This window comes from Centruroides vittatus, unplaced genomic scaffold (assembly GCF_030686945.1).
Source record: "Centruroides vittatus isolate TY-2023 unplaced genomic scaffold, ASM3068694v2 contig_601, whole genome shotgun sequence".
NCBI classification, from domain to species: domain Eukaryota; kingdom Metazoa; phylum Arthropoda; class Arachnida; order Scorpiones; family Buthidae; genus Centruroides; species Centruroides vittatus.
The window spans coordinates 104,865-120,736 of record NW_027122367.1 but is presented as its reverse complement, the minus strand read 5'-3'; the positions used below and the strand labels follow the sequence as shown (position 1 = coordinate 120,736).

General features: G+C 28.1%; 1 protein-coding gene across 1 annotated transcript in view; it reads right to left on the bottom strand.

Annotated features, from left to right (window-relative positions):
- LOC136979279 (uncharacterized) overlaps positions 1 to 15,872 on the bottom strand; it is a 67,336-nt gene that overhangs the window by 6,845 nt on the left and 44,619 nt on the right. Inside the window, 7 exon segments of the mRNA XM_067275223.1 lie at positions 4 to 246; positions 326 to 512; positions 8,387 to 8,428; positions 10,208 to 10,254; positions 10,548 to 10,743; positions 13,077 to 13,223; positions 14,980 to 15,038. Coding sequence (XP_067131324.1) covers positions 4 to 246; positions 326 to 512; positions 8,387 to 8,428; positions 10,208 to 10,254; positions 10,548 to 10,743; positions 13,077 to 13,223; positions 14,980 to 15,038 — 921 coding nt within the window.

Sequence of the window (15,872 nt, the reverse complement as noted above, 5' to 3'; positions counted from 1 at the left end):
TACCTGAAAGCTATCAACTGATAAATTTTCTAAATTGACATTATCTGTGTCATCTAAAAGTTGATGCAGAATAGATCCTTGAACTTCCGGCAAGTTGGTCATGTCGTGATCATCCTGTTTGCGACTCGCTCTCAGTAAATAGGTTTCAATTCTTCCTAGCTCCAATATCAGTTGCGCGAGAACATTTTCGGCATCCAGTATTATATGAGTGTTGATCAATTCTGTTAAACGACTGTTTATGTAATCCTAAAAGACAGTAATGTATCAAAAGTAGAATAATTACTTTCCTCTCTCATTGAAATCCGAAAGAAAATGATTAATTTACCCAATGCACTGAAGGATTCCAGGCCAATCCCACTCCTACAACAACTCCGGGAAGACTGAAACTTAACGAAGTGTGATGTGGACTACCTCCCCAGTCAGCTACAATCAAACCCATTAAGTTCTGATAGGAGTTTGCTTGAATGGCATGATATATGTTGTTAATAGCTGCTTCTGGACATCCTGCAAGACTAATTTTTCGTAAATTTTAACATCTTCTTCAATTAAACAAAAATAGAGTTTTAAAAAATGTGTAATAATATACCGTGGAGTATGCTAGAACAAACATAATTGATTTTAAAACTTTGTATATGTTGTAGCATCTGTTCATTCTAGCATACATTAAAATATATGTATTTAGGTGTAATACATTCCAAGTCCATAGCCTAAAGCAAAATTACCATTTAACATTATCAAAAATGTAACTAAAAATAACATAAAATTAAATTTATTTAACTTTTATAGGCTATACACATATATCTGTTCAATGATATTACAAAGTAGACCACATAATATAAAGACTCCCTTTGCAACCTGTGTACTTTTTATTGCTTCCTTATTGTTTAAAATTGAACTGATCATTGATTTGGACATATTATAATCAGTACTCAAATTCACACTTTTTCCACTTTCTCACTTGGAAATTATTTCTTTCTTAACCTCTTAACAGTAAAACAGTCGGACGCCGCGCTACCAGTTAGTTGTGGAGGTAAACCGTGGGAAAATTTTTAAGAATTTTCCCACGCGTTTTTCTCGTTTCCGTTTAGGAAAAAAAATTTTTAAACAGTTACGTCTTGTAAAGAAAAAATCGTTCTTTATTGTCACATAATTTTTTTATATTTGAATTTTTTTCGCGGTAATTTTTTGCTAAATTTTTTTTTCTAATTTATATTAACCAGTTGTTTGCGGAGTACTGCTATTGGAGTAACCGGTTTTCGTTAAACTGTTGCGGAGTACTCCAGTTGGAGTAACTGTCAATTTTCTTTCGTAATTAACTAGTTGGTGGCGATTTAAGCACTGATTGGCTTTTATCTACATACACTAAATCTGTTTCAACGAATAAGATATTTGTTACCACCCCGTATTTTTAAATTTAGGCACAAAACTCCTCCATTCCATGTTAAGTCTATGGGAGACCTTTCTTTTGTTCATTTGACAATAAAATCCTAGTTAGCATGCCCGTTAAGTTCTAATTGGTATATTATAGCTAAATGACTATCCTTGGACCAATAAGCATTGACTTGGGTTTGTGGGGTGGGAACTTTCTTGGAAAAAGTTATACCAACTTCAAGCTACATTGTCAGCTACAAACGTAAACAAACAATTATAAATCGTTATTCTTATCTATTTTTAGCATCAATTTAATAAATAGGATAAATATACATAAAAATTTAACAAATAAGCTTGTTTTTTAAGCCATTCAGTCATAAATCTTTCAAAAAACAAAGTACTTCCGGTTATGGTGGTACTTCCGTAATACATAAGATATACATGTATAGTCGTTAATATAATAAAGTAATAATCGCTTATTATAGTCTACTATTAGTACAATAAATTAAATAACGTATAAATAGAATCAAATACACATCATCAGTAATAAAAGTGTATTGACCTAGATTTAGAAAGGCCACCACCCCCCACGCCAATCGGCGTTATAATCTATAGGCCATATTATTTCTCTACGTTGATTTAGAAAGCTGCAGTTTTTTTTATTTGACAGAAAATATACATGTCTAAGTAACGTATGTAACAAATTAATGGAAAATTTATAAAAAAACGATTTTTTTAATATTTTAAAATCTTAAATTTTATTAATTTTTTTAAACGTACATAATATTTTGAAGTTAACAATCGTAAAGTGTAATATGTACGTGATAAAAAACTGAAAACAGATTATATCTACTACAATTTTTAAGCGAGATATCGCAAATTGAAAAACCACTTTAAAAACCACAAAACCTGTACGCAACAGCGGTGTTGTTTCGGATTATCGAGTGCGCAGCTGACAGGTTAAATTCTTTTTTGATTTTCTATCCAATACAATTTTTTCAAAAGTTTTTAATTTATTTTCAATTTTCTATAATTTTTTAAAGTTTTAGGCATTTAAGTCATGACGATTTTTTTCAACCTTCGAATCAAATTCAAGAAAATGTAATTGACAGTTAACGAATTTCATCCACAACAATAGATGACGTAAAAGTTGTTACGTTTACAACTACGACGCCTGGCGGCCTTTCCCCCCAGACTGAAATGTGGGTGAAGGTCGTCTCGTGTTCTACTTTCTGTAGAAGTGACGTAATCATTGTAAATAAAAGAAAATTTCAGTATATCGTTTATTTAAAATTTTAAAATTCGTTGTTCAAATTTACACCGAAATATTAAAGCGGATTAAAATATTAGCATTTTGTAAATAAACTTACTTGACATATAATAAATTTAAATAAATTAATCTTTAAGAAACAACAAAACAATAAAAAAATGTAGAAATATTTTTATATTCATCTTCACATTTATAACATATGTTATCGTCATTGACCGATATTTAATTTTAAAAACAATTTTCATCATTGGCATGCATCAGAAAAAAAAATGCACAACTTCCCTAAAACACACTTCATTGAGAAGGTCCGCTTCACTCTGAAAAAGCCGACAGTTTTATGTCAGAAATCCAATGTGTGACCTACTTTCTCTAACATAGTAAAACAAAGTAAGTTACAGTACAACAATACACATAAACATAAATAAATTAGTAGCCCAATAATACATACTTTCATGTAAATCCATATGTTATATCCAAAAGTCAGTTCTCCCAAATTGTTGAAAAATAAATTATTTTCAACTTTTCTTTTTGTAAAGTAGCATATTCTGAAAAACAAGTTCTATATTCAGCGTAAAATTTCCACCTTTTATCCGTTAAAAACAACGCAAAATGTACGAATCCACGTAATAAAAAATTATCGCAGTGAACTTCGAAAAAACCAGAAACACAGATACACCAGACTGCACTGTACAAAATTTTGCCACGAACTGATTCATATTTTAATGCACCTGTGAATAATTTCATCACATGACGAAAAGTTTTTGAATAAAAGCTAAAAGTTTTTAAAAATTCTTTCATAAAATCCGATGAATTTAATTAATACACAATAACTAAATCTGTTTAATAAAGATTAATAATTTTCCATTATAATTATGCAAATTAGATATAAAAAAGATCATCGCGCAAATTCTCCCGCGAACCATGGATGACTCTTACGTCATCTGGATTGAAGTTTCCTGCAAAATACTGAAAATTTTTATATAATTATTTTACTAATCCAGCCAAATTTAAATAATATAAAATGTCTAGATCTGTTTAATAAAGATTAGTAATGTACTATCATTAATATGCAAATTAGATATGACAAAGATCACTGTGGAAAAATTCCCGCCAAGATAAAAATAGCTTTCGGTCACGTGATCACCAAGAAATACGAAGAAATATGCCTTAAATTTAATGTTTGTGTACAAATTAATACATTTTAACTAATGTCATCGTTTAAAATTTAATGTTTCTGTAAAAATTAGTAAATTGTAACAAATTTCATCAAAGACAACAGAATAATTTTCAGCTTATAAAAACTCTACAATAAATGATTATTTCTTCGAAAGACGTCGATATGCACGAATAAATAATAAATATACAATAATGCTTTTATCCATTTTAAGTGGATATTGTAAAAATTAAGCTATTTAATTTGTTTGGCTTTTATAATTTAGTTTCCGAATATTTTACTGTGAAATTCCATTTAGTAAACAGAAACAAAGACAAGCTATTAGTTATAAACAGGACAATAGAATAATTTTTACGTAAATTGAGTGAAAATACAGAAAAAAACGAATTATATCAAAGATGGGGACAAACAAGCTTACATCCCAGAACAGAGCTTATAATTTGTTGTCAATTCCAGCCTGTTCCTACTTTGACTGTTTTATGTTGGTAAAAACTTATTTTTTTAAAATAAAAGTACTTTGTTGTTAGTGAAGAAAGATAAAAGTATCGAAATATAATATTCAGAATTAAAAATATTGATGTATGTCCATATTAGAAATGTATATTTTTTTCCGATATTAGAAATAATATCACGAAAAAAACATTATATAAATGAAATACGGCCATAAACAATTTCTTTCTGTCAAATAAATTACGGATTAAACAGGCTTATCTAGAAAAATTCAATCGCGAATAACTGACTTTAAATATACAGAGGATACAGTATGCTTGTTATGTGATAGTATCTGCGTTTACAAATTAACAGAATTTTCCTTTTTTTTACACATTATTATGCTATAATCTAGGAAACTATGTTTAATAATAAGACATACTACAGAAAGGGTAAGAAAGGAACGTCAGTCATTGTAACTAATGTATTATTGAAAGTTTCATTCATATAGATAATTAATTTTATCAAGATACATTTCTCCAAAAGAAAATTATCGATATTTATCGTAAATATAAGTAAATTTTATTATAATTTAGATAAAAACTCATTTTTTCCCCACGCATGGCTTCTTTCCCCTCCCTCTTACTCCTATACTTGGAACATTCCATTTCATAATTTGATGTAATAATAACGTTTAAAATGATTCTAAATAAAATATTGACACTTAAAGTAGGTTAATATAGGCCTATATTGTCACGAGTCTCAGGTGTATTCATAAAAATGTAATAATCTATACAATAATACTTTCTCACATGCTCCATGTGTTAAAGTTTGCAGCTGTAATTGAAGGTAATATATAAAGAAACAAAATGTTTATATTATCAATAGTTATAAAAGATATCTTATTTTCACGTAGAAAAACAAAATAAGACAGAAGAAACAGACAATCACACGATATCTCTATCCAGGACATTCTATAATTGATTTCAAATTTCTAATGTCGACATACATGAATATTTTTGTGTGTGTGAATATTATATTTCGATACTTTTATGTTTCTTCACTAAGAACATCTTAAAACATTAACTTTTTACCAACAAAAAACAGTCGAAGTAGAAACAGGCTGAAAATAACAACGAATTATAAGCTCTGTTCTGGGGATGTAAGCTTGTTTCTCCCATCTTTGATATAATTCGATTTTTTTCTGTATTTACACTCAACTTACGTATAAATTATTGTATTGTGCTGTTTATACTTAATAACCTAACTTTGTTTCTGTTTACTAAATTGAATTTCACAGTAAAATACTCGGAAACTCTAAATTATAAAAGCCACACAGATTAAATGGCTTAATTTTTACAATATCAATTTAAAATGGATAAAAGCATTATTAAATAATTATTATTTATTCGTGTATATCGACTTCTTTCGAAGAAATACTCATTTATTGTACGGTTTATGTAAGCTGAAAAATTAAATTTTAAACATATTTCTTGGTGAACACGTGACCGAAAGCTATTTTTATCTTGGCGGGAGATTTCCTAGTGACCTATCTCATATCTAATTTGCATATTTGTAATAATATTTGTGATAATCTTTATTAAACAGATCTAGACATTTTATATTATTTAAATTTGACTGGATTAATTAAATAATTATATAAAATTGTCAGTGTTTAGTGGGAAAGCTTCAATCGCATTGACATCGTAAGTTTTTCCATGACGTATAGTTGGCGGGAGAATTTGCGCAGCGATCTTTTTTATATCTAATTTGCATAATTATAGTAGTAAATTATTAACCTTTATTAAACAGATTTAGTTATTGTGTATTAATTAAATTCATCGAATTTCATGAAATAATTTTTTAAAACTTTTAGCATTTATTCTAAAACTTTTCGTCATGTGATAAAATTTTTACAGGAGCATCACTATATTAATCAATTGGCGGGAAAATTTAATAGCGTGCGGTTTGGTGTTTCTGTGTTTCTCGTTTTTTCGAAGTTCACTGCGATAAATTTTTATTACGTGGATTCATAGATTTTGCGTTGTTTTTAACGGATAAAAGGTGGAAATTTTACTCTGAATATAGAACTTGTTTTTCAGAATATGCTACTTTACAGAAAGAAAAGTTGAAAATAATTTATTTTTTGACAATTTGCGAGAACTGATCTTTGTTTGGATGTAAATGAAGGCATGTATTATAGGTTTACTAATTTATTTGTGCATATAATTATGTAGTTCTAGTTTCGAGACATTTATGGTTTTTAGTGTTTATAAGCGTGTTATTTAGACATGTCTACCAATTTAGTGCTAAAACGTAGAACTACGTCAAAGAAGAATACAAACTTTAATTAGCAAGTAGTCCCTTTATTAGCAAACTAATTTGTTGGTAGATTTTTTTACATTTAAAGTGTAATTACATGAAACTAAATGGATGTGAACATAGAAAGTAGAATATGGCAAGACTAATAGATAAAACTATTATTACATATTACTCGATCAGAAAAATTTATACTTGAAGAATTTTGTTTTGATAATTATTGCCTAGGGTTTATGTCGAAAATATTTTTCAGTTATATTTGTAATTACAGTTAATTCGAATAGTAATGGCGCTTAAATATTTATAGGATTAATTGAAGTTTTCGAATTTTGTTTGAGGAAACTGAGGAAGGCAAGAGTATCTACAGTTGTATAATGAACTGAATTTAAGTAAATTAGGTGACTTTGTATGTTTCGATGTAGTTTTTTATAATATTACGATATACGAACTTTCGATTTTGTAAATTGTATTATACTAAAAAATAAAGTTTTTCGTTATTCTCCTACTTAATGATGTATTTATAATGTTTCTGAACTAAATAATACTTATTAAATTGAAATCCGAGCTTTACAAAGTACTATGAATATTAGAGAAGACCGTTTTACTATAAACTACTACGTTTTACTACAGCTTACTCCAATGTTGATTCTACGAAAATTAGGTCAGACAAGGACCGTTAGACTAATGACGTAGGCTGTTTACTTTTTCCGGTCGCATCGGTGCACTCCCGATAGCGTCATTTACAGAAGTCACACCTACTTTTTTCTGACGCGAGCCAATTAGGAATATTAATTTTTTTAACCAATCAGATGACGGCGGGAGATTTAAATTCGATTTATGTCGATAGATGGCCGTCTAAAATTTCATATTTATTTTAATTTTCTTTCTTTTATTGTAATTTCTCGAGAACTAAAAAATATTCCAAAACAAAGTTGGAGAACCCAACTACTCGTGAAAATTCTACGACTTCACGAAATGGTCCAGGTATTTTATAAGAATTTTTTAACGACTATAGTCGTCCTTCACCACTGCCACTCGATCGCCTTGGACGACTATTCTCGTCCTTCACTGTTAAGAGGTTAATGTTTAAATTAATTAGATCTCTCTGTATTTTTCTAGCTAAAATTATACAGCAGAATAATTTTAAAAATGAACCTTACTAACTATAATAATGACAATGACTAATGCTGTAACCAAAATGGGAAAACCTCAACGTGTTATGTCAGTTGTGTTTGCTGTAGCATCTATGCTCATTGTAACATTTTTATTTTGTATATAAAAACTGCTTATTGTAGCATTTATTCAATTCATTCGTTCTAGCATACCACACTGCATATATATATATCTTCTAAAATTAAATAAAAATTCACAAAGTGATCATTTTTGAACATTTTGATTTTTAAATATGTCATAAGATGTACGATTAAAAACTTATAAACAATCAAAGAAAAATTAACAAAAATCAATTTAATATTCAAAATTTACCTTCTTATTATAATGCTCTATATTAACTTACACAATATTTTTAATAACTTTATTTTATTGTTAATTAATTTTTTCATTTTTACTATTGTTATTTTATCAAATTCTTCTTGAAAAATGTCAGTGAGATTCACAACACAATAAAAATTTAAAACAATTTTCTAGCATTGCCTGAATGACTGAAGTACTAAAATGATCAGTCTTCTGCTCTGAAGAGCCCACATTTTAATGTAAATTAAATTCTCAAAAATTTTTATGGATAGATTCACTCAGATGTGTTGGACCTCATTTCTTATCGTACACGAAGTCATATATATAGAAATATATATTAAACAGCATACCTGTTCCAAGCTGATGTTCCAGTACACACACAACAGCTAATCCTACAAGAAAAAAATTATGCAAAATTCTTAAAAATATAAACAAAATATATATTTTTAATTTTAAATTCTACACCTATAAATCAGAAAAGTCTAAGTGTTTATAAATAATATTTATAAATAAAAAACATGTCTAACATTTAATGCATAAATCGTTTCGTAAAATGGAATACAAGAATTTTTTATGAGAGTCAAATACAAGGTCGTCTCACTGAGTGAAGCAATAAGGTAACTATCAAATGGCAACAATATGCATAATTTTAAAATACAAAGTGTAACACATGACAAATTGTAACATATTGCTTGTTTAACATAGGTTTCCTTATTTCACATATATTTTAGAAAGTAAATTTGCAGTTTTACAACTATTGAAAATGAAACTGAAACTGCTTCATTTCCCTTCCTCTTATTTTTTTTGTAACTGTTTAAATCATATAATCATACCAAATATGTAAATTTATAATTTACACTTTACAACAGAATAAATTTTGTGATTAATTTTCAACAACTTTCTCCCAATTTTTGACGATTACTCGATTAATCGACTCTTAGAAATAAAATAAAAATGATTTCTGAGACAATCAATTTAACTGTATATACAATGTTAATTATTAAAGTATTCTTTGAATTCAATAACTTATACACAGACAGATTAAATTCAAAGAATACTGTAATCATACATGAATGTAAATCAAGACTCAAATATAGAACAATAGTGGTTTTTTGAACGTTCAAAACTGGGAGAAAACATTGACTAATATACAGGCCAATATGATATATATGTGAACTGAAATGGATCTTTTACTGCAAAGTACAGTAGAGCATCGATTATCCGACCCCCGATTAACCGACTTATCGGTTAACCGACCGCGTTCTAGTCGGCAAATTCAAAAATCCGCTAGTGATGTGGCGCTACAATATTTGGTTATGTCTTGGCTACTTTAATATTATTTTTGTTAAATTTTTGCATGTTTTAGCTGACAGCACTGGCTCGACCATGAAAGGGAGACTAGTATTTAAACCAGGCCTAATACACTATACTAATAATGTATTTTTTCATACTTTTTGGTTATCCGACTTTTCAGTTATCTGACCAACCCCAGTCCCCAATTAAGTCGGATAATCGATGCTCTATTGTAATAACAACTGTAAACATGCAACTAGCTCAGTCTTGCCTGTAACAGAGAGCACCAATGGAACAGTAACACTAATTGTTATTGAATTAAATTCAAACTGATTTAAATCCAATCCATTGCTACCAGTTGAATGATTTATTTCATAGCTATCCAATTAATGAAAACAATGGTAAATATCAGTAAATTATTCATAAGTAAACACTTAATTTTGTCACATAAAGTCTAATCTTTCCCTTTTTTAAAATACTAATTATTAAATAATTTTCCAATTTAAATTTTCTTGGAATTTCTTATCTATATACATTCATCTACCCCCTTTAATATTAACTCTGATGTTTGCATTTTTTCGTGATATACCTTGTTAAGATATACAAAAATCTTTATGCTCTACATTAATGATATGGAGTTATGGATGTCTCAGCTTCAGAGCTTCAATTATGGGATCTAAAGTTGAGGTGATGTCTCAAAAAGTGTTATCTGTACATATTTTTTGACTCTACAATCTTTCAAGTGCTTTTACTAAGTCTTAAATTTTAAATTAACTTAAAACGTTACAAAATTAATCATAACAACAACATATAGTCGAAATATAATTAAAAAACTAAAAAAATTTTCTAAACAGTACATAATTTTTAATATAACTTACCCCATTTGTGATATCATCTTACATGGCATTTGATAATCATGTTCGGCCTGTCAAAAAATAGAAATGCATTTAATAACTATTTTTTAAACGAAAGTTTAAAATAAATCATTAATTTTTCACTCCTTTAATTTATAACTATCAAAACTTGTTTGAAATTTATCGCAACATCCATTAATTTTTAAAATGGATATCCTCGTGATTTCTTTTTTAATATTCCTGTAACATTTACTTCGTATCAGTGTTCTCTCACTGATACCAGTTTAAAACAGGATATTTAAGAGTATATTATGTAAAAGCCTTTAATTTAAATGTGCCACAAAAGAAATTTTCAGATAGAAACCTGATGTCCATATTCAAGAAGGATAATATTTAGTGGAATAGATTTCAGAAGTTCCATATTATTCAAAAATCCATTTGCACACATCAATAGGGTGATTCTTGAAGGAACTGATAAAATTTTCCACGGACTCTTACTGACATCTTCCTTGTACAATTCCATTATCATGTTAGCCAATATAGGACCCACGTGTAGTTTCCTGTGAAAAAAACAATAATAAATTACCTTTTAAATAAATTGCACTGCAAATTAATACTTTTAAGATCAATGTGTAAAATCAAACCAATGTGGAAGTAAAATGCAAATGTGGTAAAAATGATGTCGACGACTTTAACATTTTATTTTAAATTAACTATGTTAGTCTCTGCAACTAAAAATGTTATCGAATAAAAGCATAATTCATCAAAGTTATATTTGATATCACAAAGTTGATATTGGAATGGATATGCTTTTCATAACAACAAACCTTCACATGACTAAGCCAGTAAGATCAATAGACCCAATGCCCTTACATTTTTCTATAAAGTTTTGTGAAAAATTTGATGTATGTACTTCTTCAATTTAATACTCTGTGAAAGTTGCAAGCATGCATCATACAAAATATTGGTCACATTTACAAGAATATGCTGGCAAAAGTATAACACAATAATTTGAGAAAAATCAGTTTGGTTGTCAATCCTATGCATTTCAGGACTGAATTATTAGTGTGGCATGAGTATACACCTGAATACTCTAATAAAGTGACTTTAAAATCATATTATTCATGGACTTCTGTCAATGAATATTACCATCTTAAGTTAGGAGTAGAGATAATTTGTAAGATCTACCCATGTTTTTTAAACAAATAAATAAGTTTAACAAACAGATTATTTGCATAAAGGATGGCTGATGTACAGAATTGATATTCAAATTTGATGTATAGAATAGAGAATGACAACAAAGATTGTGCCTTACATATATCAAAAGCTACAATCATCTTTGTTAAATTTGCTAGTGTGATATCCTCCTTAGATCATATTAAACTCACTTTTTAATATATATGACAACAATATTAGAAGGTAAGTCTTAAGTATCAAAGCACTATCACTGTATGCTTGTACACCTGCAGTTGGTGCAGATGTACAAACATAGTGATTACTAGGGATTAAATTGGGAGGGACTTATGATACATTCCAAAACTCAAATTATGTCATAAACAGCTAACTAAATCCAAAAATCCAACTGTTCAATGCTTAGACTCATACTCAACAGAGAAGTTAAATAGTAGGTTTAATGTTGTTTTAAAAAAAGAACAAACTGATCAAATTCATTTTTCATTTCATTCCATGTTATAAGAACATTATCAACATAATGCAAATATATGAGAGAAAAATTGATAGTATAGGTTATCTTGAAAATTGCGTTCCAAACTGAAACTGATCCCACAGATTATAAAGTACTGTTAATAACTTGATATTTATGCTTCCATTAGACAATACTTTTTGTTACAAAAACTACATAATTTAATATAAAATGCCAAGTTATCATCATTTTGACTAACCCTGTATATCAAAGATTTTAATCAGGATTAAATTAAAACAAAGATTAATAGATAAAACTATTTGGGGTCATATACATCTTAATAATCAGAATATTTTACTTGTTAGAATATTTATATAAACAATTGGAAAACTGTATACACTAAGATGCAAAAATTAATTGGAGCCTGAAAGATTCTGCAAATATATCTGTCAAATTTATGGGGATTGCAAAAGAAAGTATATTTTCTAGTTGTTCCTAAAATTAATGATAATATTAATTATTTCTTGTCCTTTAACTCAATTAATATTACAATATTTTTGCTATCACACGTAATCATTCTGTAGGAACTTGTCACACTGACAATTCCTCATAGAAATTGTCAGTATTGTAATTATTATAATAATTAAACTTCTCATAGAAATTGTCAATTAACAATTAATTTTAATAATTAAAATATTTATGAGATAGTAATCCTGCCTATCTCTAGTCCAAATTACAAAATAAATTCGTTAATTTTAGTCTCAAAATACATTAAAAAAAACCTAGCATTATTTGTTTGTTTGGTTTAAAAGTATTGATTTATTGAATTTATATACACTTTCTTAAATTATTAGAACATTTCTAAACATAGTAATTACTATATATCCTTTACTTTAATTTTTAATTAAAGTTCTTAAAATAACTATTTTATTCATTTATAGGTTGTACAGAATATTGGTCAGGCTCCATATAGAGAGGGCTCACAAATGCACCTTCATACATTTTAAGAAACTCTTTTACCTTTTATCTATTGACAACCATCTTTAAAAGATAAAATGTTCCGAAACCTAATGTTGATTATGTAGCTAAGTAATGTAAAATGTTAGATTAATATTAAAACTTTAAATTAATTTAAGCTGTAAATTGTTTCTGTCATTATATCTAAGTTTTAAGTTTCTAGTGCAGTGATTATAATCATGCTTAATTTAATAACGCTGTCCTTCGTAAATTTCAATTATTTGTCTTACTTACTCTAGATTATCGAAACATGCCAGAAAATTTTGAATGCATAATGAAATATCTGGTAATTCATTAACGGTTACGTTGTCGTCGAGATCAATTGCAGGAATAAGTCTCATAAAATTCTCTCTGCAGATGCTTCCCAATTCTAAAAGTTGACTGAAATTAATAAAATAATAAAATTATTCTTTATTACTTAACGTACAATTTTCAATTTAAAAAATAACATTTAATTATAAAATATACCATAAATCGATACATACTATATATAGATTATCATTATATTAATGTCTAGATTAAGCTACTGTTAATCTTTACTGATAATGTGTTAGTCTTTAGCCTGTGATACAGCTTTTTAGTTTCTAAAACTACAGTAGAGCGTCGAAAATTGGCGTCAATTGGGGACTGGGGTCGTTCCAATTAGTCATTTGTTCCAATTTCCGACTTTGTACGAAAAAATATATTAACCTGTCCGATGTTCAAATTTTTCTCTGTTGCGTGTCGCTTCGTGTTGAATTTTCGTCGATTTTAAGCCTAACGAAAATTTTTATAATAATCATCGAGGCTATCGTATCGTTAAAAATTATTTCTGCATTTTGTACAAACAAAATAAATATATTAAAGAATATAAAAAACATGAAAATTATACTTTAGAAGTAAATCTAGTATCAAAAACGTTCGATTCAGCACGACACAGTCCGACTGAAAATCGTTCCAATTTCCGGACATTTCAATTACCGACGTTCCAATTAACGACGCTCTACTGTATTAGTTTCTACAACTCATTGTCCCTTCTATAAAATGAGTTACTTCACATTGCATAAAACATATTGTTGTAAATTTATGCAACTACAATGGTAAAAAAAAAACAGACAACAAGCATCTGTCACCCATCAACATAAATGGGGATGTGTACACAAAATTTATTTTACGTTGCCATCTGTAAAAAGTTATTTGCTGAGAGTAATTTCATCTCCCAACATAGCGGCTAGCTGGTCTAGCGGCTCCACATACCGTAAAGATAGCAACTGAGTGGTTTCCAAAAGAATAACATAGAGGTATGGATAGTCCAACCAATTTCCAATTTGAACACTATTGAAAATTTTTGGGATTTTTTAAAGAAAAAAATTACATGAAAAACCTTTAAATCTTACTGATCTAAAGCAAAAGCTTAAAAACATTTGGTCTCAAATAAGTCCAGATAAATGTGCAAAACTTGTGGGCTCACTCCCTCAATAAACAGTTATAAATGGCAAAAGAGAGTCAACTGATTATTATAATGTAACAAAAGTGGTGTATTCTATTCCTTTGTTGCAGAGAGATAAGCATTTTAATTTTTTGTCACCTACATATTATTATATATAAGATAAATCTTCTTCCTCTTCGACTTTAATCCTGCTTAATGATGTTTTTGTTCTCTTAAAAGGTCTTCATTCAGAGGTTTATGAAGTATTTTTGAATAAATACAATAAAAAGAATTTCTTCTTCTTTTTATTGTATTCATACTAAAATGCTTCTTAAATATCTGAGCTGATGAAAATCTTTTAAGAAAACAAAAACATTTCTGAATAAAATTTCTCTTGGCTCCTGAATTTAGAAACTTTTCTAATAAATTTGAATGCCAATTCTTACGTACGTATCATTTCTAATCTCCACATATATATTTTAAAAACATACTTTTAATAATAAATAATGATTCTGAGTGGTATCACAAAGATCCCGATAATCAATTATTTTTTGTTTTCTTTTTGTGTAATTATATCTTCATTCACGTTTACAGATTTCACATTTTAAAATGTCAACTTATAACCATACACACAAAATTTTGGATTAAATAAGACGTTAAATATCAAATAATAATTTAACACTTTCTTATTAATAAAATGTAATTCAAACAGCAAATAATGATAATTACCTTTTATTATAAGGCACCTGCCATCCATCTTTAGGTGTAAATTTAACATAAAAATGCAGCTAGAAAGGAACAGTTTGACATCAGTTCTTTATATATATGATATTGATATATATATATATCTGATATTGGAGATAGATAATGATACAGATACAAAAATTATTATATTTCAATAACTTGTATTCAATAATTAAATTAATAAAAAGTACAGAAAAGAAATAGTTCAGAACAAAATTCAAATCTTTAATTCTTGCATGTTATTTGCATATTTTAATAATTTTATGTTGTACAATACAGTAGTGCGTCATTTAGCCAAATCAATTGGGGGCTGGGGTTGTTCGGATAACTGATTTTTTCGGATGATGTACGAAAAAATATATTAACCTATCCGATGTTGAAATTGTTCTCCGCTGCGTGTCGCTTCGTGCTGAATTTTTCTCCGTCGCGTGTCACTTCGTGTTAAATTTTCGTCAATTTTAAGCCTAACGAAAATTTTTATAATAATAATTGAGGCTATTGTATTGTTAAAAATTATTTCTTTATTTTGTACAAACAAAATAAATATATTGAAAAATATAAAAACAAAACAATTATACTTTAGAAGTTAATCTAGTATCAAAAACGTTCGATTCAGCGTGACACAGTCCGACTGGAAAGCTTTCGGATAACCGACGTTTCGGTTAACCGGCTTTCGGATAAACGACGCTCTACTGTACAACAAAATCACCAAGTTTTTATGAAAGTATTTACTATTTAACCATTAAAGTTTATTGTTAATGTAGTACTGAATCCCTTAGTCATTAATAAATCATTATGCAGTGCATTAGATTTAGCATAAGCAATAATTTATCTGGTCCGTCCAGATAATTTATATATTAATTTTTTTTTACTATAAA